The sequence below is a fragment of the Glycine soja genome, chromosome 9 (assembly GCF_004193775.1).
Source record: "Glycine soja cultivar W05 chromosome 9, ASM419377v2, whole genome shotgun sequence".
NCBI classification, from domain to species: domain Eukaryota; kingdom Viridiplantae; phylum Streptophyta; class Magnoliopsida; order Fabales; family Fabaceae; genus Glycine; species Glycine soja.
Genome location: NC_041010.1, coordinates 32,698,080 through 32,724,795, shown reverse-complemented (window position 1 = coordinate 32,724,795; position 26,716 = coordinate 32,698,080). Strand labels below are relative to the sequence as shown.

The 26,716-nt window shown below is 33.8% G+C and overlaps 4 protein-coding genes across 4 annotated transcripts; 3 read left to right on the top strand and 1 right to left on the bottom strand.

The window, feature by feature from the left end:
* Window positions 1-2,212, bottom strand: LOC114367475 (heavy metal-associated isoprenylated plant protein 31-like). The gene is made up of 3 exons (XM_028324663.1): window positions 1,890-2,212; window positions 1,421-1,502; window positions 1-510 (listed from the first exon to the last, which is right to left on the bottom strand). Exons 1-3 carry the CDS (start codon window positions 1,893-1,895, stop codon window positions 182-184), a joined length of 417 nt encoding a protein of 138 aa, XP_028180464.1. The 5' UTR covers window positions 1,896-2,212; the 3' UTR covers window positions 1-181.
* A 3,798-nt stretch (window positions 2,213-6,010) lies between these two features.
* Window positions 6,011-9,583, top strand: LOC114425534 (50S ribosomal protein L6, chloroplastic-like). The gene is made up of 3 exons (XM_028392479.1): window positions 6,011-6,163; window positions 7,407-7,715; window positions 9,105-9,583. The coding sequence occupies exons 1-3, from the start codon at window positions 6,129-6,131 to the stop codon at window positions 9,439-9,441; spliced, it is 681 nt and encodes a 226-aa protein (XP_028248280.1). The 5' UTR covers window positions 6,011-6,128; the 3' UTR covers window positions 9,442-9,583.
* A 3,711-nt stretch (window positions 9,584-13,294) lies between these two features.
* Window positions 13,295-25,432, top strand: LOC114425697 (O-glucosyltransferase rumi homolog). Its single transcript, XM_028392645.1, has 8 exons — window positions 13,295-13,528; window positions 13,873-14,215; window positions 19,537-19,541; window positions 21,536-22,105; window positions 23,252-23,444; window positions 23,898-23,962; window positions 24,129-24,339; window positions 24,766-25,432. Exons 2-8 carry the CDS (start codon window positions 14,009-14,011, stop codon window positions 25,126-25,128), a joined length of 1,614 nt encoding a protein of 537 aa, XP_028248446.1. The 5' UTR covers window positions 13,295-13,528; window positions 13,873-14,008; the 3' UTR covers window positions 25,129-25,432.
* A 79-nt stretch (window positions 25,433-25,511) lies between these two features.
* LOC114368369 lies at window positions 25,512-26,255 on the top strand. Its single transcript, XM_028325674.1, has one exon. It carries the CDS (start codon window positions 25,512-25,514, stop codon window positions 26,253-26,255), a length of 744 nt encoding a protein of 247 aa, XP_028181475.1.
* The last annotated feature ends 461 nt before the right edge of the window (window positions 26,256-26,716 follow it).

The following is a 26,716-nucleotide window of genomic DNA, read 5'->3' as shown; positions in this document are numbered from 1 at the left end:
TTACGAAAAGAAAGGAGCCAAGCAACGCAATGAATATTAAAAGGAGGCACATGATAATACACTCAAGCACTAAATTCCCTACGAAAAGATGCCTCACTCAACTTTTCTTCTTCACCTTCTCTTCAAACAGAAACCTAAAGTGACCATGAAACAAAGTATACATGAACATGGTTAAATTTAATTACATTATAGTGCAAGCATGAGGGTTATCATCACTAAAGAGAGAAGCAAAGGCTTCATCAGATGCCACAGCAACTGAATACACTGCAGGGGTGTGGAAGAATGTGTGGACCCCATTGGTTGCTTCACTTTTGTATGCATCATAATAATGGTTAACAATGTAGCTAGGGTACTTGTAAAATGAGGAAAAATGAGCATGCCCCGGAAATGGCCATGGTTCTGCTGCTTTCCCTGCACGTTTGATTGCCTTAAGAACCTTTTTTTCCTCCAAGCCATAGCCCTTCACTGTTATTTTTTGTGCTTCCATTTCAACTTCTACTTCATCTACTCCTGCATATCACACATTCATTCAAAAGTTAACATGGTGCACACAAATATGCAACTAACAATTAATCATACATTTGGATCAATGGTGACCCAACTTTGATTATGTAAAAGTTGCTTTATAGTACTTTTTGCTTGCTTTTGGGCATGCTTATTTTCATGCTGAATGACAGCTCATCAAGCCATGTTTTTCTTGAACTCACTTTTTAAGAAAAAAAAAAGTGTAATTCTCTTTTGTTCACTGGGTTCATAACTAAAACAAAAAAGTTTTACACTTATAAGATATCATCTATCCTTGTAACACAATACACATTGTAGAAACTAGAAAGTAACGAAGTATTTCAGGATGCATAATTGTATATAACTTGCAAGCTTTCACCTCGAAATTAGATTACTAAAAAAGGAAGGTCAATTTCTTAAAAAATGCATAATTGTATATAACTTGCAAGTTTTACTAACAAGAGTAGTAATAATAACAATGTGAAGGTCAATTTCTTAAAAAAACATAACTGCATAATACATTTGCTGTAAGACTATAGAAATGTTATTTTTATTTCTAATGACAAATAATGTAGTTTGGCTAAGGTGTGACAGAGGAGCCACCTAATTTGTTGGATTTGGAAAACGTAGCATGAAGAAAAATGGAGCCCAACAGGCAACAGGGAGGTCTACATGGACCCCAGAATGGTATGGTGTACCAAATTCTTTACTTAATTAGGGTTGTACACTTAGCAAAGCAAGTGAGGAATGCACATGGGAATTTTGAAATCAAAGCCCAACTAAAATGCTAAGATTCACATTACTGTTGCCATGCAATGGCCAATGTCTACAAGCTCAACCCATGGCCCCCAGAAAGGGGAGCTCAAAAGAATAAAATAAAAATAAAACACAGAATTGCTTATTATGCAAAATGTACCTTTGAGCTTGAAGAGAGCTTTCTTTAATTTCGAAGCACATCCTTCACAATCAAGATTTGGAACTCTCACCTCTATCATATTCTGCAAGAAAAATGGTTGTTAGGACTTCTTTTGAACTTAATAATGTATAAGGCCTTGTTTAGATATCAGTTGGAAAAGTATTTTTAAGAATTTCAAATGTACAATTTCAATCCAGAAGATGAAGAAGAAGAATTTTTTTTTGAGAGTAAAATTACTTTTGAACTATCCCAACTGAAATTCAATCTTGCACTAAATACATGAACTCCTAATGACTTTGTGCAAAACCGTTATAGCATGACTAATTCTGCTGCAATGTACCACATTGCACCAACCTCAGTCATAAACTCCTAATCAACTTCTTTTCCTGGAAACAAATACTATGAACAAAACCATTATGTGTTTCTTTGGGTGTGCCAAAGAGAGAGATAATTATAAGAAGGGACTTACAGACATTGCTTGTTTATCCTAGACAGAAACAAGGAAGGATGACACCTTCTTGTTTGAAGCAATCAAAGCTTCTATCTATGATAAGAAAAAGAAGAGAATGTTGTGTTGTGGTGTGTGGTGTGTTCACTCAGCCTTGGCCTTTGCCTTTAACTTGGATCAAAGTGAAGTTGCTGCTAATTGGTTTACAAGCCTACGTGAAGGGTCTCTTTTAAACAGTTAGGCTGAAAAAGGTGCTCATTGGGTCTTGAAAACCCTCCAAAAGGGTGCAAAGTAACAGTAGTATATTAGTATATTCACGCGTGGGATGAGGCAACAAACAAAAGCGTGGCTTTCTCTTGCGTTCCCCAATTTTGAGGCACACACCCTCTCCTCTGTCTCTCCCCTGTCTGTCCCCATTGACTTACTTGCTACCCCCCCTGCACCACCCCTGTTGCCAATAAAATTTGAACATCTCTGAGTGGAAATGATGCTAATGGTGGACATCACTGATCGATTCCCTCCTTTTTTTTTTCTTCTCTTTTCTTTGTTGGACACACACCATGATGGCTAGCTGCATATGTTGTTGCTGTGGTGGTGAAGTGTAGGACCTTGCTTGTAAACTAACCAAGGTGCATGGCGGGTTGCCATGTAATTAACATGTATAAATAATGCCCATTATTTTGATTGAATCCTAATTATTTCTCTTTTTCACACTCATTTTTATATATATCTTAAAGAGGTATCAAGTGATATAAGAGCGAGGGAATATAAGATCGATCGGTAACTTTTATCACGAATGGTCAAATTATATTAATTTTTAAGATGTCATGTAATTTTTTTAAGGGATTATATATGGAAATTAAATTTTATATAAATTATTAATTGTGCATAGTACCCATACATGAGTGTATTAATCCTTCCTTTTATTTCATTTCTTTAGATTTTATCTGTTATTGGCATCTGTTTAACATCATTCGGCATTCATCTCTAAAAAAAAAACATCATTCAGCATTTTATGTATCTTTAAAGGGATGAAGGATGATAAGTATGACATCAACTTTTCTTTTTTAATCTAACAAGGGTCCATCATATACTTCAAAACATTGGAATTGGAGGTTGGTGCGTGCGTGCTAGACATGTAACATGAGAAACTAAATGATGTAATAACATAATTCCTGCTATCGCATCAATGCACAATGGTTTGCAATGCATAGAAGATAGAACTTAATTTTATATTCGTGAACGTAGAAGCTAACCAAAAAGTTAAGCTCCTCTTAGTTTCAAGTGGTTGTTGTTACCTTAAAGCTCGGTGCCTATAGTAATACTCATCAAAAGAATGAACTCCTAAGAAGAAAAAAAAAAAGAGTTTGATTTCAATTTCTTAGGTACTGCTATTGTCTGATGAGTCGTCAATGCAACAATTTTATGCTTATCTATTAAATATGAAATAATGAGAGATGAGGCCAAATAAACATGTCAAAAGGTAATCAAAAAAGAAAACTGAAAGAAAAAAAATAAATCAATGAGGTACTACATGATTGTATACATTGTAACCAAAAGCATGGTGGCAGCTCATGTGTTTGGCTACTTTCAGAAGAAAAAAAAATCTTTTAACAGCATTAGACCATTAGTCCTTCTTGTTTGGATTATTTTATTTTGAATATTTTTTGTCAATTTTTTTTAAAATTAATTATTTCTTTTGAAAATTTGCATTCCCATATATCTCATTAAGGGATGCTAATAAGTATACTTTTAAACTGTTTTAATTATTTTATTATATAAATAAAATAAAATCTTCTAAACTAAATTAGTTTTGAAATTATTCAAAATCATATAAACTTTTTAACATTAAATTTTCAAAAAGTTATTTTAAAATGACCAATATTTGCTATTTGATTGACCACCTGCTAAAAGCACTTTCGCTGTTTAAGCAGAAAAGGCAGATAACGATCTTCTGGAGTAAAGCTGATTTCAAAATATTCCTCATAAGAGCTTCTTTTCACTAAAGGTACAAATCTTGCAAACAAAACTTGATAAAAAATTTAATTCTTCATACTTCATGCATAAATCTTCATCCAATGAACAGAAAATTCTATTATCTGAATATAAAAAAGTTGGTTGTTTGACTCTACAACTAGCATGTTTGATTTTAAGTCTAATTTAATTTGCACGAATTCTGATATCAAGTCCAATATTTCATCGCAAACTGAACACAAAAGGAAAGGTGAAGATTATTTTGTAAATTTCATTTCGGCACAAACGTCCGATCACAACGAATATCCAAACATACACAATATCATATAAAAATATTTTTATCTCCCACATTTTTTTTAATCATTTTTATACATGCATATCTTAAAAGTACACTCTCAAATTAAAGGAACAACACTTTGTTATTACCCTTGTGTGTTCACAGAACATTGTGTCTGTAAAACCATATTCTTGCATGTGATGAAAGGAGCCAAGTACACATGATAGATGTTTAAGACTATCATGATCATGTTGAAAACAATTAATCAGCATAAAGGAGTCAACAAACCAGAGAACAGTAGTATGTGTAATTGTGTATATAGATGGAGGGACTTGGCATATATTTTAAAGCAAGGGAACTTTACAGCATAAAGTTGGACAGCATCCAGCTCTAGCTCTGCTAGTTACTCTCAGACCAAGGACCCGAGCCAACTTGGCAAAATCTACTTTACCACGAATATTCAAAAAGTAACTCAAAAGTATTGTCATCTTAGCTCTTAACAAATACATAATTAATGGATTAATATAATCTATACATCTCATTTTAATATATTTTCCATGACTTTTCTTTTACACACATATCATACATGTTATGATGAATATGTTATAAGTTATAACCCATATCTAATTCAGGCTATGAAGAAGAAAAGTTGTGGTTTAAATTTTAAAATGGAATCATCGTCTATGATCTCGTACACAAATAAAGATGAACAAAAACTTCAAGTTCAAACTCATGGTCTTCCAATGTAGGCCTTAGGACCTACTATATCAGTAAATTGCTCAAATGTGTAGACTATGATGTGCTACTAAAACATTTTGCAATAGTTTAGAGAAAATTTTTATAATCTTAATTGGAAAACATATCATTCTCTTTATCCTTTAAAGACTAAGTCCATTTGATTCTTCAAAAATCATGATATTAGTACATTAGTTTTTGAGTTTAATTTTAGTATATTAGCAATGTAAATATTGTCACAGTCAATTAGTTAAAAACCTTCCTAAGCTAGCAGGGTTTCTAAATTAATTATTACAAAAAAATAATATTCCTTTTCATATAAAACATTTTATGATTAGACAATAATATAAAAAAAAACATTTAGAGTCTCAGTACATGCTAATGAAATTCTTAGTTTTTTTTATATAATTTTTTTTATTAAATTAGACTCTTAAATATACAAAATAGATATCAAATTCATCCTTTTGTGTTCTTCCATAAATATGAAAATTATATTTTATGCTTTACTAGAAACTATTTTAGTTTAATTTTTTTAAGAAAAAACTAATGTGTAATATTCTAATCCTGTTGGACAATCAAGTAGAGTGAGTATTTACTCAATTAAAAAAAATGACATACACAAATGACACCATTGTTTCATTAGAAAGAAAACTCAAGCTTAAACTGATGTTGGACTTTTGGGGGCCCAAACTGTATAATCCAATTCCGAATAAGAGTTACCCCATCCACACTTCTTGGATCACAAACTAGACATGCTAATGAGGTGGGAAGAGAACGGGAATTACCTCCCCACGTGAACTCTCCAACATATCCTGCTACTTAGTCCTTAATATTTAATGGGTTAAAATTTATTATCTTTAGTTTAAATTTGTAAAATAAGTTATTTTTTTAGAAAAATTATATTAAAATTTTAAAAAATAAGTTATTATACATTTATTTTTATCTTCTTATATATCAATAAATTCATTTAAACATCTTTATCTATAATGACATCCTTATCTCTGAGCGTGATTAAATAACTCTCAAACCTGATCAACCCGAAGATTCTTAGTCAAAGTCACCAGGGATTCGACTATGTACCCACATGTACGAGTTTGGTTGTCAAGACTACCACAAACCATAGTTTCCAAATTCAGATCAAGCTTTTATTTAAAAAAGAAAAAAACAAAAACAAAAATACCAATACGTCACGTTGCAGATAACAGGTACCTGCTTGGATAAGGCTTTTTCTTCACTTCTTGTTCTTGGTGGAACAACCTTGTAAGTTTGTAACAATGACTTCCTCGGTTACTTCCTCTTTTCGCATCAGGTCAAGCTCCCAACTTTCCTCTTTCTTTTCCTTGCTCCACTTGTTCTACTTCACTTTCTTAATTCCCTGCTTTTTGAAGCATCACTAGTGTTGCATTCCACTGTTCAATAACTGTTATGTGGTTGCCAAGTGTTGCATCACATGAATGAAAAAAACACCCATTACGGGATTCAGCTCCCTTTGTCGTAGCAGCATACAAAGTTTTAAACTTTAGGAAAGCCCAATTTTCTGAACTCTTGTGAATGTGGCTTTCTTTCACCTTAGTTGCCCTGAGTTCTTCAAGTCTCAATTGGGTCTAAAGAATTATACGCTGGCTCAATGAATTTATGGGTCTTTAATTGAATATGGTTTTCAAAATGATTTACTAGTAGATGATAATAATAATGATGATATCATATTAGTCATTTTGTGAATCTGTGCTTGGAATTCAATGAAGTGGCTGTTGCATTGAGGATATTTGATGAAATGCTTGTTAGTGGTATAGTGAGTATTAGAAGAATAATGACTCCGAATAGTTTTTTTTTTTTTTAAGAAATGCTTGTTAGTGAAATTTGATGAAATGTTTGCTAGTAGTATAGTCAGTGTTATAGTGGCATGTGGTTAGGTCTTCGATCCCCAGGTCCCTGTGTATAGAAAAATCTATGTTAGGAGAGTTTACTCTCTTAAATGAATCTAAATTCTTTGAAGGATAAGTCTTTGACTCCCATTTGGGATATCCTAACTTCAACCAAATAAAGAAGAATAATAACTCTGAATGTGTTTTTTCATATTGCAAGTGACAAGTACAGGCTTGATGGGGTTTAATGAGCATGCTTTCTCAGTAGTCCAACAGGGAATTCTTGATAAAATCATTTGTAGGGGATGTGAATGTATTCATATATTTACTGTTAACAGAAAGGATTGGAACATTATTGTTTCTGCCACTTCATTGATTGCTTTCATACAAACATGGTGATGGGAGGCATGCATTATGTTCTAGTTGGATGTTGCACTTACTTTTCTCAAAATTGCATTTTAACAATGACTACAAGGCTATGAAGCGGGAAATAAAAATTTAAGGAGAACATCAAATTAAATGAGCCCTGTATCTATTTAAAGCACTCTTGTTTTTTTTTTCTCTATTTTTCTTTCAATGTGTTCATATGATTGGTATAATTTCTTAGTTGATGAAAAGCTGCTTTAACTCAAAGTTAATGTTCTATAGGTTTGAGAAATCTCACTAGTCATTTCTGTCCTATTTCAGCAATTTGAATTCTGTTTTTGTTGGTGAGACAAATAAATTCAGAGTTTCAACTGTTCCTGGTGCTCATGTTGGTTTCATTAGAAAGACTGTAGAATGTAAGGAATCACGAATTGGGAAGCAACCAATTCCTGTGCCATCCAATGTCACAGTCAAATTGGAAGGACAGGATATACAAGTGAAAGGTCCTTTGGGAGAACTTGCATTAAGTTATCCTCGAGAAGTGTTGGTTGAGAGGGAAGAGTCAGGGACTCTAAGGGTTAAAAAGGCAGTTGAAACCAGAAGGGCCAATCAAATGCATGGGCTTTTTAGGTACTTTATTTTACTGACCTCTTTTTAAATAGTATTTGGGAGTATTACATTTCCACTTTGTCTCAATACAGCTGATTGCCTTTGCACCTATTTCTCATTATTTCAGAACTATTTTCTTAACACACTGAAAAGAAATTCGAAGAAAACCTTTATTTGATTATAGCTGATTGTCATTGCACCTATGTGGCCAATGTCTGTGGCATATTGCGGCAATGTTTGTGGATAAATTTTGTTGTAAATTTATAACCTAGTATTCATTTTTTGTTGTTGCTTTCTCATTAATCATGGCAATAATTTATTTGAGCTAGATGCTGGTAGTTATTACTTAGTATTGTGTTAATTACTTAAGAGATAAGACAGGAAAGTAGTGATACAGAATGGACGAGCTTGGCAATTAGGTGATGTTATTCTTAATCATGGTAATTTAGTGGTTTATGATAGTTATATTATTTGGGGAATTTTGTGATCTTGACTATACCTTGGGTAACTTGTTTTCATGACACTATAATTTGATTAGAATTTTGTATCTGATTAGATTTTTGAATTGCAAGGGCGAACATTGATGCAACAGTAAGGTTGTTGACTACACTTGTGACTTGAAAGTCAATAGTTTCAAATCCTGGAAAGCTCCCCAGTCCCCATTTGATGCCACTTAAAAGGATATTATGTTTAGAATATTCAATGTTTATGAATTCAGAGAATATCTTGGTTATTGAAACCCTGATGGTTCTTGTTGTTTTACTGGTCCCTTCTACAACAAACAGTAACTAATCATGTTTGGGATAAGTTCTTGTTACCATTTTGATGGTCCCTCCCCCCCCATCTCCCCTTTCTTGGCATGTCTATAATTTGATCAAAAGCTTGTGTTATTTGCATTTCAAAGTTGGCAGTCAGAACATTTTGATGGTCCCCTCACAATTCCTCTCAGTGCACTTAACTTTTACAAGTAACCTTTGGTAGTTCAGAGATTGGTTATTTTTTATTATTGAGCTTGAGATATATTAGTGTCCCAAAGGATTTATGTTAGATTTGTGCCTGCATTTATGAATAGTCTCAAAACTATTCAAATTTGTGCAATACATTTTGCAGATTCTCATCATTCACTTTTTTTTGTTTGTTATTGGGGGAAATGAACTCTTGGTATTTCTTGGCTTGACATAATGCTATTATTATTGCTAGTATTGCTGTTATAGTGATCATCATCATCACCACCACCATTCCATTTCATGTATGAAAGTTTTTCTTGTATGAGTAGCATCCTAAGTTTCACCTTTGGAAGCTTAAGCAGTGCATCACAATTTAGATTCATAAAAACATCAAATCTAACTATATTTCATTTGTCCATATTCATTCTTGACTCTCATGTGGTTTTCAAATAAATGTTATCAGGACCCTTACAGACAACCTGGTGATTGGAGTATCTAAAGGTTTTGAAAAGAAACTTCAACTTGTTGGTGTTGGTTATCGTGCTATGGTAGAAGGAAACGAAGTCGTGCTGAATCTTGGATTTTCTCATCCTGTTAAGATGATAATCCCTGATGGCCTCAAAGTGAAGGTGGAGGAAAACACCAGAATCACAGTTAGTGGGTATGACAAATCTGAGGTTGGCCAGTTTGCTGCTTCAATTAGGAAGTGGAGACCCCCAGAACCATACAAAGGAAAGGGTGTCAAATATGCTGACGAAGTTGTAAGGAGAAAGGAAGGGAAAGCAGGGAAGAAGAAGTAATGGGGAGTTTCAATTTTTCATTTTCATTTATCTCTTGTTGTTTTTCCTCGTTTGTTAGTAATGGAAATGGAAATATTTTACCCAAGTAAAAGAAATTTATATTCATTGAGATAAGCTTGAGCCACTTATGCTTATGATGAAATTTAAAAGCGTAACAATCAATAACTGTCATTATAGTGTGAGCATGATAATAACTCGATAAATAATCTATCATGTTAATAACGAATTTTATATTGTTTTTGGTTATATTGAGATAAATCTTACCAAGAAGCATGCACTGAGGGTGGCTGCATATCATTTGGGAAATTGAGTGCTAACACAAACAGCAAACTATTGATGGAAAAAATTGAGGGATTGTAGCTAAAAAAAGTAATTACTGCACTTGGCTGCCTATCTTTTCAGGCCTTTACTTTCTTCCTGACTATTATTTTGGTAGGGTGCCTTTTCTTTTTTGGGCTCAAAGGGCACCTTTTTTAAAGAGATATAAATTTTTAACTGTGTTATAAAAATAATATTCTTCTTTCAAAAAAAAAAGTAATAATATTCTAATATTTTACTCTTGAATAAATAATTTATATATACTAATTATAGGTAGTTTTATCGTTAAATTTATGTATTTATACTATATGTTTCATTAAATATGTTGTATAATATATCTCTTTTTGTTAATTTCTAAAAAATTATTATAATTTAGAATATTTTATATTTTAAATTTTCAATTTAAATTTACCTTGTAATGCATGGGAGTTGTGCTAATTAATTCTTACAATAAATGTTAACAGGTTTTAGTTTTTTAAAATTAATTTACTTACAAAAGAATTATTTTTGAGAATTAAAAAAAGAAGCTAAAGGCATGTTGTTCTGTTACAACTTCCTTTTTGGTGCCACCAATGTCATTCCTGCACTGATATCATATTCATATAATGGGTTCCAAAATCACAAAAATTCAAAGCTTTTTTTTTTCTTTTTCTTCTTCTAGTCTTTAAATAACGATCGAGAATCTGGAACCTTTACCGTGTTAATTTTAGTGCGTGTTTAAATAAGCATTTTATAAACTTTGTTTTCAGATGATACTTATTTCATAAAACTAATTTCAATTGAAAATGAATTGGAAATAAAGTATATTTAGATGGGTTTTTTTTATATCGAAAAGTATTTTACGGTTAGAAACTTATTCTTTTAAGTAAGTTTATAGTAAAATTTAATATGAAATAATCAATCCAATGTAAAAGTTACATTTTGAGCAACAATAAATTTACTTTAAAAGATTCAAACATAAAAAATGAACAAATCTATAGTTGAGATTTAAAACTCACCTTTAAGAATCTCGTTAAGTTCCAAATATGCTATAAATGTTTTTGGACACTTGGCCTACAAATTGATTTAGATGTTTCCTTTTTCTATATTGTAAAAGAGATAAATAATAATAATAGTAATAATAATAATAATAATAATAATAATTTGTGAACCTTACACAAATAATGACAAGTTTTATTCTTTTCTCCACAGTAATTATATAAGAAAGAAGAATACAAATTCCTTACACACACACAAAAAATACAAACTCCTTACAAAATTAATGAGAGTTTTTCTGTTTTCTTCATTTACAAAATCGTTATTCCTTAATTACATCCCTTACAAAAAAAAACCCTTAAACAATTAATGACAAGTTTTTTTTTTCGTCATTTACAAAATCGAGTATCTCTTTCTATCACGTATCCTTTTGTGGCCTTGTGAACCTCACAACTGTTTTGTTCTTTTTCGTAAACTTGGCACATCTTGTGCTCTACTTTAGATCTTATCATTAATTCTCTTCTAGTTTTTTGTTTTTTTGTTTTTAAAAAATAGAAGAATTCAAATCCCTTACAAAATCCCGTGCACTACTGTCTAACATCAAACATGCATGTAAATAAAGTCCATCATGGGATGCAAGGAAAAATCTATCACACATGTAAAAGATGTCTAGTTAAGGGATGGAATCATGGAAGACAAAACTAAAATGTCTGTAGTTAACAGAGAGAGAATCGTAATTTTGGAAAATTCCAAAACTAGTTATTATACAGCTACATCACCTCTGATTTTCCATGATTCTTAAAGCAGGAGGGATATGTTGACAACTCAAATGCTAATATAATAATGTGTTCGATGTATAAGTGCAAATTTAGTTTTGCATTCGAATATTTTGTTAGTAGAGTAGGAATACAAGCATGAAAAAGCAAAGAAAGAAAACTAAGGCACCCTAGAGTCCTCTAAAAGGTCCACTAGGAATGAGCCAGGCAATGGCATCTTTTCCTTCTAAGCCATGTGGAACTTTCAGGCCAATAAGGATAAGCTCATTAATATGGGTCAGCAGGGGACATAAATTCTGTCAATAGATTCCAATTTCCATCGTGGGCAAAGGTCAACAACTTTGAGATAGGAGTCGTTGACATTAACATAGGGGACCATTATGCAGAACTTGGTTTTAGAAATGTTAAGAAAAGAAAAAATATATTAAAATGTGTAACTTTATTTTAGTAAAATAAAATGTACTATCGTTGAACTTTTAATGCCTAAACAAAGTGATGATCCATTGTAGAAAGTAGAAACTACCCTACTACGTTACTTTCTCTCTTTGTTGACTTTATGTATTTTCATAAAATGACAAATTCTAATATGGAGAAGATCACCACATGATTTATGGTGGATCACTAATAATAACCATTGAATTAATCAGCAAGGCCCCATGTGATCACTTTCTCAAATCTTAAGACGGTTCTCACTGCACCGGCCATCCTATCGTATGTGTTCCTCTTTAACATAATGCATTTAATATTTTTTATTGTTAAAATTTATTTAAAAATACACAAAATACATGTAAAGATCATTAAATAAGAAGTGATGATATACAATTTTTTTCTTTGAGCCTTTAAAAATTAGTGTAATGTGATGAATTAAACCTAACACAGTGTTCAAATTAATGATTGTTTCACGATCAAATAAACTAGTTAGCTTGCTATCTTATTTTCTAAACTAGCTAAGAATATTGATATAGAAAATAGATACAAATATATATTTTTATATGTTGATCAATTTATTTATAAGAACAAAATGCAAGTATTAGAGGATTTGCAAAAGTTAAGAGAGTCTAGATTAATTAATTAAGTTGTGTCTAAGTTGTGTCATTCTTATAAAAAATTGTTTTTACAATAACCAAATGATGGATAGGATCAATAATTAGGAAATGTTGGTATAATATTATAATTGATATTAATTTCCTTTTTATTGTACTCAAATTGTGAAATAGTCGAGAATATATATATATTAAGCCACTAAATACAATTATACGTGTCAACGTATGTTACATTCTAATTTTTTTTCTCATTTTGTGAGGGAATCTTTTTACATATTTATACTGAATTCTTTTACATTTAAAAAACTGACAACTTTTTAATCATTGAATAGTAATATACACGTGTCAAAAATTTAGTATGACAATGAAAGAATAATAAGGTGAATTTTCTCATCAATTAAAAACACACTCAACTAATTTGTGTTTTTTTAAAACAATCAATGAGAATTTTGAAAAGAAAATCAGTTATTATAGTACGTAATTATAATAAGAAAAGGATTATTATCATAAAAGGATTATTATCACAAAATAAAAGTAATCGGTGCACCTTTCTCACTGCACCGATTACTTCTCCAACTTTGCATGTGTACTTTTTCCAAAATTGTGGCCATCGAGCGTTCATTTTCTACGCCCTCAGAAGACATGGGGACCCTTTTATCTTTATCCCTTTTATCTTTATCCCATTTTGATTTCATATAATTCAAAAGGTTTCCTTGGGTCCTTGTGGATTCAACCTCTTCTCTCTCTCTCTCTCTCTCTCTCTCCTCCCCCTCTCTCAATATATATATATCTTTCTATCTCACTCTCACTCTCCCTCATGTTAATTTTCCTTTTCAATTTCCGCCCTTTTGAATCAGTGATCTACATGCCCTCAATTTGTAATAAGGTTAAACATCTTTAATTTTTAGATTCTTTAGCGCCATTCGCATTCTTCTCAACTCCAATCTACACATTCAACACAAGAAAAATTTACAGGTTCTTATCTTTGTCTTCTTTGTGTCGGTTATTATGATCTTCTGTGAGCATATATCTTTGGTTCCACGTACGTCCCAGATGTAACTTTTTACATTTATTTAAAAGTTGAGAGTTTTTTTTACCATAGTCTCATATGTGATTTTTCCAGTTTATTCAAAGCTAATAGCATAATTGACATGATTTATTACTTTTCAGTGAGTTTCCAAACACACATTATATTATATTTATGTATCATGTACTCACCCAATTTTCTCTTTTCTTCTTCTTCAGCCAGTATTGTACAAAAACAAAAAGAAACATAAAAAGGGTATCTTTTTGGTCTTCAATTTTTTTTTGCAACGCAGGGGCACATCTCACCGACCCATTTCAAAGCTTTCATTTTTGATCCTCTCCATTCATAAGAAGCTCAAAAACTCAAAAGGGTAGTGGTGGAGTGACACAACACAACAGCATTAACACAGCCATATATAGAAACAGAGAATGAGAAAGAACAACGAGGTTCAGGAGGTTGTTGTAATCACGCCGCGTCAAGAAGAGATTCAGGGATCGGGAGGGCATATTCGTAATTCCAAGGACGGAATCTGGTGGCCAGTGACGAAGACGTTGCCGCGATCCACCGCGGTTCTCCTCTTCCCCGTCGTGCTCATCATCGCCGCGTTGGCTTACACGCGCACGCTCGACACACATGTGAGTATTCTTTGTTATTATTATTATCCTTTTACCTCAAACGCTGATAGGCTCAATGTGTGTGCTATTTTTAACGTTATTAGATGCTTCTTGTTTGTTTCGTACGTTACTGTTGTCTGAAGCAGAGACACGTTGCTGAATTCCTTAGTAATCGTTAGGAATGGTGTGTGAATTCCCTTGGCCCGAGACACATGCATGGTTGAAGTAACGACGCGTAGCCCACTATATTCGTGTGGCCAGTATAAGCGTGTTAATTCGCATGTGAAAGATGTAGTGATTTGCAACGTGTATATATATATATATATATTGAATGCACACAGAATGTAGTAGCATAGAACACTAGAATTCAAGTTATATTAGACTCATCCATCCTCTTAAATAATATTTTGTATTTAAGTTAATTTTATAGATAAAAAAATACGATTGAGATGAAATATGTTATTTTTTTTATAAGCCAACATATACTAATTAATATTTATATAAAGAAAACCAATTCAGAGGTATAATGGATAAAGGACGCTATTAAAAATGTGCGGGTGACAAAAAAATAAAATACTAGAAATCCAATTATTTAAGTATTTAACCATCATGTACCACTGTGTACATCCAAGTTTACAGTGCAAAAAATGAATGAAATTCCAATAAGGTGGTGTTAAGATTATAGTATATCAATATCTTGATCATTACTTAGTATTTCTAACATTTTACAGACAATTTGACAACAGGTCTCCATTTTTAAGGAGTGTGGTTGAGGTTCATTAATATATTAAGAAATAATTGTATATTAGTTAAATGAATTTGATGATATAAAGATGTCATGAAAAGTTTATGAAAGATAGTGTGTGTGAGCAAGAAGAATATGTTAGCTATTTAGGTGTAACTTATTGGAAAGTAAGATATAGATATAGATGTGGTAGGTTTAACCCTTGCTGCCAAAGTAAAAAAATAAGTGGTGGGGAACACCAAAAAAGAAGATAAAAACCAACAGGGTAGCTTATAGCTAGGAGGCCGGGCTCAATATCTCACTTAACCAGACAATTTGACTAAGACTTAAGATAGTTGAATAAGGATTCAAGATTTGAAAATGAAAATTAATATGTTGAATTTGTTTCACATTTTGGATTGTCAGACGACTCACGCAAGATTCGACATTACATTTTCAAATTTTTATATTTGAAAATTAGTATTAAATTACAAGACTTTTTTTATTTGAATTAAGATGTTTTTTTTTTTTATAAAATCATAATACTTTTGTGTATGTAATTTACTTTAAAATACATTTAGTGAAACATTCTTCGTTTTAGCTTTATGATTTAAAAAATTTAAGACTTAATATATGAAAAATATTTATTAAAATAAAGAACAATATATTCAAAAAGTGTGTTAACATTTCTCTTGAAATAATTAGTGTTTTTGCTAGCCCTAAGTTCCTATTTGCAACAGGCGCCGAAAGTGTCGGTTAACAAAACATACAGAAATTCCAAGATTATTACTTGTAGGAAGTCTTTGTAAAACACGTGTCCTTAAAATCTTACGACACACCCAAAAAAAGGGACCACCCAATTCTGACTTTAAGGGATCGTGAGTCTAGCTTGCGATTTTGTGGCACCTGTTTGATGCACGTAAATTGTCTTCGACCCATATATAACTTTGTCACTGTTGTACCCCTACATTAATATTAAATAATTCTATTTTAACGGCACTCCTGTCTTTTTCTCACTTCTCTACCTTATTTTAGCCATAATTCAAAGCTTTGAAGTAAGTCATACTATTACGTTCCCATGCAATTTACAGTTGTGCATTTACGTTGTTCTAGTTCAACTCTCGAGCTACGTGGGTAATACGTCGTTGTTTTTATTTGGAGATTTGTTTGACTATTTGTAATGTTATATATAACTAGCGGTCATAATTTTTATTATTAGTTGGATTCCATGTAAGTTTTGTGTATAATAAATTATGGAAGAATTCTGTGTCTATTTCACATATCAGAATGATCAATATATACACAGTACAACTTCTGTTTCATATCAGAAATTTTAAACTATTTTCTATTTTATCTCCTTAGAATATGCCTATAAATAATGTGATTAATGGTACAGCAAATCACCTACTTAATAATATACAATACAGAATATGACAGCTATCAAATAACTTAATGAAACATATTTTGTTTCCTTATTACCCCCCTCAAGTTGGTGCATGTGGACTCCAAATGCCCAACTTGCCAAGCAAGGAATGAAACTGAGCGCGACCTAAAGCTTTTGTAAATGTATCTGCAAGTTGTGCATGAGTGGGAACATAAGACGGTTGCAGGGTGTGACGAACAATCTCATCACGGATGAAGTGACAATCCACGTCAATATGCTTAGTACGCTCATGAAAGACGGGATTCTTTGCAATGTGCAGCGCAGCTTGACTGTCACAGTAGAGTTGTATAGGCATCGAATGACTGATCCCAAGACTGGAAAGAACTCCCTTGATCCACTTCAGTTCACACGTGGTACTAGCCATCGACCGATACTCAGCTTCAGCGGACGAACGCACTACTGTATGTTGTTTTTTGGTTTTCCAAGAAATTGGAGAGTTACCCAAGAAAACAATCCATCCGATAAGAGACCTACGAGTAAGAGGACAAGTAGCCCAGTCAGAGTCACACCATCCATACAGTTGTAGATCACAATCACTGTCCAAGAGGACTCCTTGTCCAGGGTTTCCTTTGAGGTATCTAACTACTCGCAGAGCAGCATCCCAATGCTCAGTTTGCGGTTGCTGCATGAACTATGACAGCACATGGACACAATATGACAATTCAGGTCGTGTAAAACAAAGATAAATGAGACGATCCACCAACCTGCGATAGCGATCAGGATCAGGAAGAAGCTCGCTATTAGAGAGGCTAAGATGATGATTTTGTTCAAGGGGAGTACTAGCCGATTTTGCACCAAGTAAACCAACTTCACTAATAATATCTAGAGCATATTTTCTCTGACAAAGAAACACACCTTTAGGGGATCTTGCAACTTCCACCCCTAAGAAGTATTTTAATTTTCCCAGATCTTTCATATGAAAGCATCTTCTCAAGTAGTCTTTGAAGCATTGTATCGAGTCGTGATCATTCCCACATATAATCAAATCATCAACGTACACTAGTACCACTAGCCGAATGTCTTTATCTTGTAATGTAAACAAAGAGTAGTCTGAGTATGATCGCACAAAGCCATAATCTTTGAGAGCCGAAGACAACTTTGCAAACCAACAACGCGGGGCTTGCTTTAATCCATACAATGATTTTTGAAGCTTACAAACCATACCTGGCTGAGAGGAGTGGAAGCCGGGGGGAAATTTCATGAAGACCTCTTCTTTTAAATCACCATGAAGAAACGCATTATGTACGCCCATTTGGTGAAGCTCCCATCTTTTCGCTGCAGCGACTGCTAGAACGATTCGCACGGTGACCATTTTTGCCACTGGTGCGAAGGTTTCGTTGTAGTTGATGCCTTCAACTTGATGATTTTCAAGGATAACTAGTCGAGCTTTAAACCGTTCTATGGTCCCATCGGAATGATACTTGATTTTATATACCCACTTACATCCCAACGCCTTTTTATTCGTTGGCAAGGAACACACTTTCCATGTATTATTATCTTCAAGAGCTTGTATTTCTTGTTGCATTGCTAAACGCCATCTGCTGTCTTTTATTGCTTCTGCAAATGACATAGGCTCTCTATCGACTACCACGGCTGCAAGAAACTTGCGATGGTGCAATGAGAATTTTTCATAGTTAGTGTAATGAGCAATAGGATACCGTACCTTTGTTTGATGCTGTGAGATGGGAGAACTAGCAGATGGGCTCTCTGATGTTTTCACTGTATTGGTCACACAATCTTGGAGCCTTGTAGAAGGAATTTTAGCACGCTTTCCTCGATCGAGCTGCTCCTCATTTTCTTCATTAGTGATAACTTGTTCACTTTCTTGGTTACTTCCCCCCTCACGTCATCATGGCTCTCTTCTCTTGGCAACTCAACATTTACAAATTGCTCCCTATGAACATTTTCATCATCAGCAAGAGCCTCTCCATCTAGCATGTGTGTCATTGACTCACCACTAGAGATCACAGGTTCTTGCCCAAAAGGAAATTCAGCTTCAAAAAAATCAACATCTCTTGATACAAAATAAGTGTTGGTATCCAAGTCAAATAGCTTCCATCCTTTCTTTCCATGTGGGTACCCTACAAACACACACTTTCTACTTCTGCTGGCAAATTTGTCACCCTTCCTTCCTTGATTATGTGCATAACAAAGAGATCCAAAAACTCTAAGATGTTTATAGGTAGGTGGCTTCCCATTCAACACCTCATAAGGGCATTTTCCATTTAGCAATGGTGTTGGTGTTCTATTTATCAAATATCTGGCAGTTAAAATACATTCACCCTAAAAAGAAATGGGAAGATTACCTTGAAATCTCAATGCCCGAGCCACATTGAGTATGTGCCTATGTTTCCTTTCAACTCGTCCATTTTGTTGAGGCGTTCCGATGCATGATGTTTGAAACACGATTCCACGTTCATGGAATTGAGTTTGCAAACATGTAAATTCGGTTCCATTATCACTTCGAATCATTTTAACCTACTTTTCATATTGTTTTTCTACTAATGCAATGAAATTCAACAAAGCACGAGGTGCTTCCCTTTTATCTAACAACAAGAAAATCCAAATTGCTCGAGAATAATCATCCACTATAGTTAAAAAATAATAAGCACCACATGAAGATGGAGTTTTATAAGGCCTCCATATGTCACAATGAACTAACTCAAACACATCTGCTGCATTATTATTGCTTAAAGGAAAGCTATCTCTAGTTTGCTTAGCCCTTTGGCAAACATCACATGCCTTATTTTCATAGTCATTATTCCTACTACTATTATTTGAAACCAACTTCGTAATCTTCAAAGAAGGATGCCCCATTCGCCTATGCCAAATATCAAGTGACAGGCCACTATCAATTTTGAAAGCTTTCTCATTTCGTGTCCCTTTGAAGTAGTAGAGCCCATCTATTCGTTCACCCAATCCAATCAGCATCCTCGAAGTGCGGTCCTGCATCACACACAAAGAGTTAGAAAATTGCACTACACAGTTTGTCTCATCTATCAATTGGGTCACAGATATCAAGTTACAACTCAATTTAGGTACATATAACACATTGCTTAATTTCAACCTCCTTCGTTGCACCAAGTTTCTGTCCGTCTGGCAAACCTATAGGGCATCCCTGTACTTCCTTCAATTCCTGAAGCAATCTTAAATTTCCTGTCATGTGATTTGAAGCCCCTGTATCAATAATCCAATCTTCTTTACCTGTCATTCTTTCACTAGGATTTCCCTTCTGGCTGTCCAGCATATTCATAAGAGTTTGCCACTGTTCTGTGCTCAATCCGGCCAATCCTCCGTTGTCTACCCCTGCCGCTGCCTCAACTGTTCTTCCAATAGTTGCTTGGGCAGCATTTGCTCGTACACCCATGCCTCTGCCGCGTCCAGAATTTGCACTGCGTTCCTGTTGTTGCCCTTTCATTCGAGCATCTGCTTTTGTTTCATGGCGTGGCCTATCCCCCCACCAATCTGGATATCCGACAATTTGAAAACATCCCATGGTATCATGCCCTGTCCGATTGCAGTTTGAACAGACTATGCCTTTGTCTTTTGTGTCTCCGCGTCCTCTAGCCCTTCCACCGGTCTGCACAGCTAGACCAACAATCTCTGTTCTTTCTTCCTTGGTCCTAGATATGGCCTTCACACGTTCTTCTTGTATCAAAGTAGCACATACTCGATTCAACGATGGCAGTGGATTGGTCACAAGAAGGCTAGAGCGAGTCGTTCCGTACACCACATCATCTAATCCCATCAGGAACTGGTGCACTTTCTCTTCTTCCCTTTGTTTCTCTAATTTTGCCTTGATGTTACATTTGCACCCTTCACATGTGCATGTTGGTATCTGATGGTAATTTCCTAGTTCATCCCACAATGCCTTGAGTTTTCCATAGTAGTTCACCATGGACATTCCTTCTTGTTTACATTCAGCAAGTTCCGATTTCAGTTGTTGAATCCTTGGCCCATTCGCAACTGAGAATCGCTCTTTAATGTCGTCCCAAAGTTCCTTTGCGTTCTCCATGTAGGAAATAGTAGAACGCAGAGAAGATTCAATGGTGTTTAAGATCCAAGACACCACCATCGATTGGACGGTCCACCAATCCTCCATTTCTGGTGATTCTTCATTCGGCTTCTTTACGATTCCTTCGACAAACCCCCATTTACATCGTGCACGTAACAAGGTCCTAATAGCTTTTGCCCATTCGTCTTAATTTTCACCCCGAAGTTGGACTTGGGTGATTATGCTTCCTGGGTTGTCATTCGAATTCAAATCATACGGAGATGGCGTCTTCTTTACCACCCCAACATTTACCACAGATTTTTTTCCATCAGGACCTTGCTCTGATGCCATAATAAATTATGGAAGAATTCTGTGTCTATTTCACATATCAGAATGGCCAATATATACACAGTACAACTTCTGTTTCATATCAGAAACTTTAAACTATTTCCTATTTTATCTCCTTAGAATATGCCTACAAATAACGTGATTAATGGTACAACAAATCACCTAGTTAATAATATACAATATACAGAATATGACAGCTATCAAATAACTTAATGAAACATATTTTGTTTCCTTATTAAATACTACTTTTCTTTTTATGATTTTGTAAATTTTCATACTACTCCCTCTAAATGGACCCATTATCTCATGAATTTAACATAAAATTTCATTCAATTATAGAACACGTGAAAAAAAAAAGAATATCACATTCTATATTACTGATATTAATAAAATGTCAGCATAAGTGGTGCAATTCAGAAAAAAATATCAAATTTTAGAGGTGGTATCTCTTGAGAAACAAAACCTTATACTATATATATATAACATTATAAAAAAGATATGTATATTTAGTATTCTTAATTAATTTTAATTCTCTGTGACATCACTTCAAATTGCATAATATATATATGCTGGAGTTGCTTTGTTGATTATATATTGATTATTTTTTTTAAAAAATAACCAATGCATTCAATTTAGTTTTGTATTATAGGAAAGAGTAGCTGAGGTTAGAATTCAGGTTACGCTAAATTGGTGAGCTCTAGTAATGAACTCTTAGTTGTCTAGCTATTGCATACCTTCATTAGATTTACCAATAATTTGGTAATTAAGTATGTTATTGCTCCTTTTGTAACACCATGTTAATTTTCTGTGGTCATTTTGTGATATGTGTAGCCTGTTTTTTTCCGGATCTACAAAATCAGCACTAAGCACCACACTATACGACACACGTCCTTTCAGAGTCTCCATCCAGAAGCCAATAGAGATCCCACTGAATTGCAGTGCATACAACCTCACCGGAACATGCCCCACAAACCAATCCCCAATCCCAGAAAACGATCAGAGCCGTCCATCCAGTGCCACGTGTCCGGAGTACTTCCGTTGGATCCACGAGGACCTAAGACCGTGGGCCCGCACGGGCATAACGCAAGAGATGGTGGAGAGGGCAAAACAAACCGCAAATTTTAAGTTGGTTATATTGAAGGGTAAGGCCTATTTGGAGACTTATGAAAAAGCCTATCAAACAAGGGATGTTTTTAGCATATGGGGGATTCTACAATTGTTGAGAAGGTACCCTGGGAAGATTCCTGATTTGGAGCTCATGTTTGATTGTGTGGATTGGCCTGTGCTTTTGGTTGATCGTTACAATGGGCCTAATACTGAGCAACCACCACCATTGTTTCGGTATTGTGGCAATGATGCTACTTTGGATATTGTTTTCCCTGATTGGTCCTTCTGGGGATGGTAAGCCACTAAAGCCCACTCCACTCTTTCAATTTGTAGTACTATTCAATGTTAGTATCTAAGACATGTTTGCGAACCACTTGCACTAAACGCAACTACGTTGAAAAAAAGAAGTTATTCTCACATTGTTTTAACTTTTGTGCCTTGAATGTTATTTGGTTTAATGTGAGTTTAAATGCTTAACTAAATACCAATTGTTGGAGGAGTAAATAGGGATTGGTTTGGTGTAGACTTTAGAGTTATCATGGATACACAATCTAACAAAAAAATAATGTTACTTGAGATTTTTATTTTATTTTATTTTAGAGCGTGGGAGTTAGTGTATGCAGTATACTTGAAATTATTTGAGACTAAGTTGTCTAACCACCTATGTATTAAGGGTTTATTTGGTTTAAAAGGAACTTTAGTTTTTTATTTTTTATTTTGACTTAAATAAAAAAATTGTTCTCTTATATAATATATGGTTGTTTCCAATTTGATTCCTTAATTTCTTTCCTATTTTAGTCTTTATAATTTTTTGAGTTTTTATCTTAGTCTCTAATATTATTGTTTCAATCCTTATAATTTTTTTTATGTAGATTCTTCTTATATTGATTCTTTTATTTATTTTAGTACTTATTACTTGAGACATACCAGTCTGTTTTCTAATATCTGTTAATCACATTAACAATTAACAATAACAGAAATGAAAATAAAAAATTATAGGGACCAAAATAGAAAAAATAAACTATGAATAAAAACAAGGACAATCTTATATTATAAGAACTAAAAAGTTACCTAAGCATATTATTTTTATTCTTTTTTCTTTTTTAAAACATAGTTTTCCATTCTCAGAAACGGACATTGGAACACTTTAATTTAATGGTTTATAGGACCAAATAGATATGAATATTTGATCCAATTTTGACTTGGATGATTTAGCTGGCTCAAGTTTTGAGTTTTAATGGCAATCTCTGAATCTAGACAATTTTTTTTCTTTGTTGGAAATCTTATCTATTTAACTCTACGTATCTATTTAATATTTCTCAAAAGAAAAATGCAATGATAAATATACACAGTAAATTGTTTTCATATGGTCTAATTTATTTTATTTTTCATACATATAACTTAATATTGATGGCATGCTATTGTATCTCTGCTGCATAGGGCTGAGGTTAACATAAAGCCATGGGAGATTTTGTTGGGAGAGTTGAAAGAAGGCACCAAGAGGATACCATGGCTGAACCGAGAGCCTTATGCATACTGGAAAGGCAATCCAGTTGTTGCTGAAACCAGACTAGACCTCATGAAATGCAATGTTTCTGAAAATCAAGATTGGAATGCTCGTTTATATGCTCAGGTATCACATTTCTTAGCTTAATTTGTTTGACTACACTTATTGAAAATAGTTTTATTATTTGCATATAAAAAAAATAATTTTGTATATAATATTTCTTTATAAGCAAAAGTTGTATTATACATAGTTGGCTTAAGCACAAGGTGCGCAAAAGCTAGCAGTACAAAGTATAACATGCAAATCTAAGCAAACACAATCCAGTAGCAATATTGCATATGATATTATATTATTTTTTTCTCCTTTTTTTATTCAAAATTTAGAAGTACATTCAAAATTAAAGGAAATAACTTATTAATGAACATTTGCTGCATTTTTTCCTTTTAACAAAAACTTACTGTCCTCTTCAATATATTTTGTCTGTTTGCAAAATATTGGATCTTTGTTATATGCAATGTTAATTGTCTATCACAATAAAGCCACATAGTTTCTTCTTGACAAATGAAAATTGTGTTCCAGGATTGGGGGCGAGAATCACAAGAGGGGTATAAGAAATCAGACTTGGCAAGTCAATGCACTCATAGGTATAGCATTCATGAAACTGTGCATTCTTTTTATGGAACATGAAAGGGAAAAAGTTTGAGTTCTTCCTTAAGTTAAAATTATGTGTATAATATGTTTTTGTTATTGGATATATATGTTCAGTTTATCAATAAATAAATGTTTCAATTCAATCATGCTTTCGTGCAGATATAAGGTGTACATTGAAGGTTCTGCTTGGTCAGTTAGTGAAAAATACATTCTGGCATGTGACTCTCCCACTCTCCTTGTAAAACCACATTACTATGATTTTTTCACAAGAGGACTAATTCCGGGGCACCACTATTGGCCCATAAAGGAAGATGACAAGTGCAGGTCCATTAAGTTTGCAGTGGATTGGGGCAATAGTCACAAGCAAAGGGTAATCTTGAAGTTTTGCTTATCCACTTAAAGGCTGTTGCTTCTTGCACCTTCAAGTTGCTTCCTATGTCCTTTCCGAAATGTTTTTTTTTACCTTTCGAATTGATTATTGGAGAAGGCAAAACCTGTAATCAATTTGAAATGTAATTTTACATTCCGGAATCCAAAAATGGGGTGTAAGAAGCAACTTGAAGGTGCAGGAAACAACAGCCTCTACTAAGGCTGGATTATAAGTCTTACCAAGTTAATCTTAAAAGGTGCAGGAAACAACAGCCTCTACTAAGGCTGGATTATAAGTCTTACCAAGTTAATCTTAAAAGATTTAATGGTGAATATCACTTAATATAATAAGGGTAAAAATAAATTACATAACACGTTCTCAATGTTTTAACTTGTTTTGTTTCATATTGTTATTTGTGAAATGCAGGCACATCAAATTGGCAAGGCTGCAAGTGATTTCATTCAAGAAGAGGTAAAGATGGACTACGTGTACGACTACATGTTTCATCTCCTGAATTCATATGCTAAACTCTTTAGATACAAACCCTCTTTAAGTGCAAATGCTACTGAAATATGTGCGGAGTCAATGGTTTGTGGAGCAGAAGGACCAGTAAAGAAATTTATGATGGAATCATTGGTCAAGGTTCCTGCAAATACCGATCCTTGCTCCATGCCTGCCCCTTATGATCCTCCAACTTTGCACGCACAATTAAAGAGAAAGGAAAGTTCAATTCAACAAGTTGATTCATGGGAGAAAAGTTATTGGGAGAATCAAACCATAACATCTTAATGAATGTTTTTTTTTTTTTTTTCCATATTCAAGACAACATATTCATTCTTTAGAATATTTATCCGTTCCGCACACATATATATAGGGTTATCTTGGGAGGATAGTTTTATGAGTCTTAGATTTTGGAAGATGAAAGTTGTAAAGTTGTAAGTTACAAAGTCTTGAATAAGCAATTATGTGAGCATTCAGTATTCTTGAATAAGCAAATTATGTGAGTGGTCACTCTATTCTAGTATAAATAGGGGATCATACTCTTGTATTTTGTGTGACAAATGAAATAAAATCTTCTTCTTCTTTCAACAAAGTGGTATCAGAGCTTGAGTTCTAGAGTGTTGAGAGAGAAACACTTTGTGAGTTGAGAGAGAAACACTTTGAGTTGAGAGATGGCAAGCAATGGTTTGAGTATGTTTCAATTCCCTCGTCTTACCAAAGAGAATTATGATAATTGGAGTCGTCACATGAAAGCCTTGTTAGGTTGTCAAGATGCATGGGAGATTGTAGAGAAAAGTTATACCCAACCTCAAAATGAGGCTATTTTGTCACCAAATGAGAAGGAAACTTTGTTGAAGTCGAAGAAGAAGGATCAACAAGCACTTACTTTCATTCATCAAGGTTTGGATGAAGCTATGTTCGAGTTGGTGTCAAATGCAACCACTTCCAAAGAAGCATGGGAGATTTTGAAAACCTCTCTTGAAGGCGTTGATAAGGTAAAAAAGGTGCGCCTACAAACTCTACGTAGAGAGTTTGAATCATTGCATATGAAGGAATCCGAATCTATCTCAAATTTTGGCAACAAGGTATTGGCTATTGTGAATCAAATGAAGCGTTATGGAGAAAATATGGAAGATGTTCGTGTGGTGGAAAAGATCCTTCGCTCCTTAATCGCTAAATTTGATTATGTGGTTTGTGCTATTGAAGAGTCTAAGGATTTAGACTCAATGACCGTAGACCAATTGATGGGTTCTCTTCAAGCCTATGAAGAAAGGTTCAATAGAAGACATGATGAGCCATTGGAGCAAGTCCTCAAAGCCAGAGCTTCTTTGAAAGAAAATGGAGGAGAAAGTAGTCAAAAAGCATGTGGACGTGGAAGAGGACGTGGTCATGGCCAAGGAAGAGGAGGAAGATGAGATCGTGATAATTTTGACAATAATGAATGGAGGAGCCATCAATCCACTAGAAGTCGTGGAAGAGGAAGAGGAAGAGGTAGAAACAATTATGAAAAAGCATATGAAAGGAGGTATGATAAATCTAATGTTGAATGTTTTAATTGTCATAAATATGGTCATTACTCTTGGGAGTGTAGAACAAATGTTGAAGAGAAGGTCAATCTTGTTGATGATAAAGAAGATAAAGAAGTTGAAGAGCCAACACTACTACTATCACTTAATAATGGTAAGAAGGAAGACAAATGCTTATGGTATCTTGACAATGGAGCAAGCAATCACATGTGTGGATGCAAAGAGAAATTTGTGGAACTTGATGAGAAGGTGAAAGGAAATGTTTCTTTTGGAGATTCTTCCAAGGTGCAAATCCAAGGAAAAGGTACCATTTTAATTTCTTTAAAAGATGGTGCTCACAAATTAATCAC

Coding starts and splice junctions, on each gene's coding strand:
- LOC114367475 (XM_028324663.1), bottom strand. Junction 511..1,420: donor AGCTCTCTTCAAGCTCAAAG/GTACATTTTGCA, acceptor TGTGATATGCAG/GAGTAGATGAAGTAGAAGTT.
- LOC114425534 (XM_028392479.1), top strand. CDS start 6,129: ATGACTTCCTCGGTTACTTCCTCTTTTCGCATCAG. Junction 6,164..7,406: donor ACTTCCTCTTTTCGCATCAG/GTCAAGCTCCCA, acceptor GTCCTATTTCAG/CAATTTGAATTCTGTTTTTG. Junction 7,716..9,104: donor CAAATGCATGGGCTTTTTAG/GTACTTTATTTT, acceptor AAATGTTATCAG/GACCCTTACAGACAACCTGG.
- LOC114368369 (XM_028325674.1), top strand. CDS start 25,512: ATGGCAAGCAATGGTTTGAGTATGTTTCAATTCCCTCGTCTTACCAAA.
- LOC114425697 (XM_028392645.1), top strand. CDS start 14,009: ATGAGAAAGAACAACGAGGTTCAGGAGGTTGTTGTAATCACGCCGCGT. Junction 22,106..23,251: donor GATTGGTCCTTCTGGGGATG/GTAAGCCACTAA, acceptor TCTGCTGCATAG/GGCTGAGGTTAACATAAAGC. Junction 23,445..23,897: donor ATGCTCGTTTATATGCTCAG/GTATCACATTTC, acceptor ATTGTGTTCCAG/GATTGGGGGCGAGAATCACA.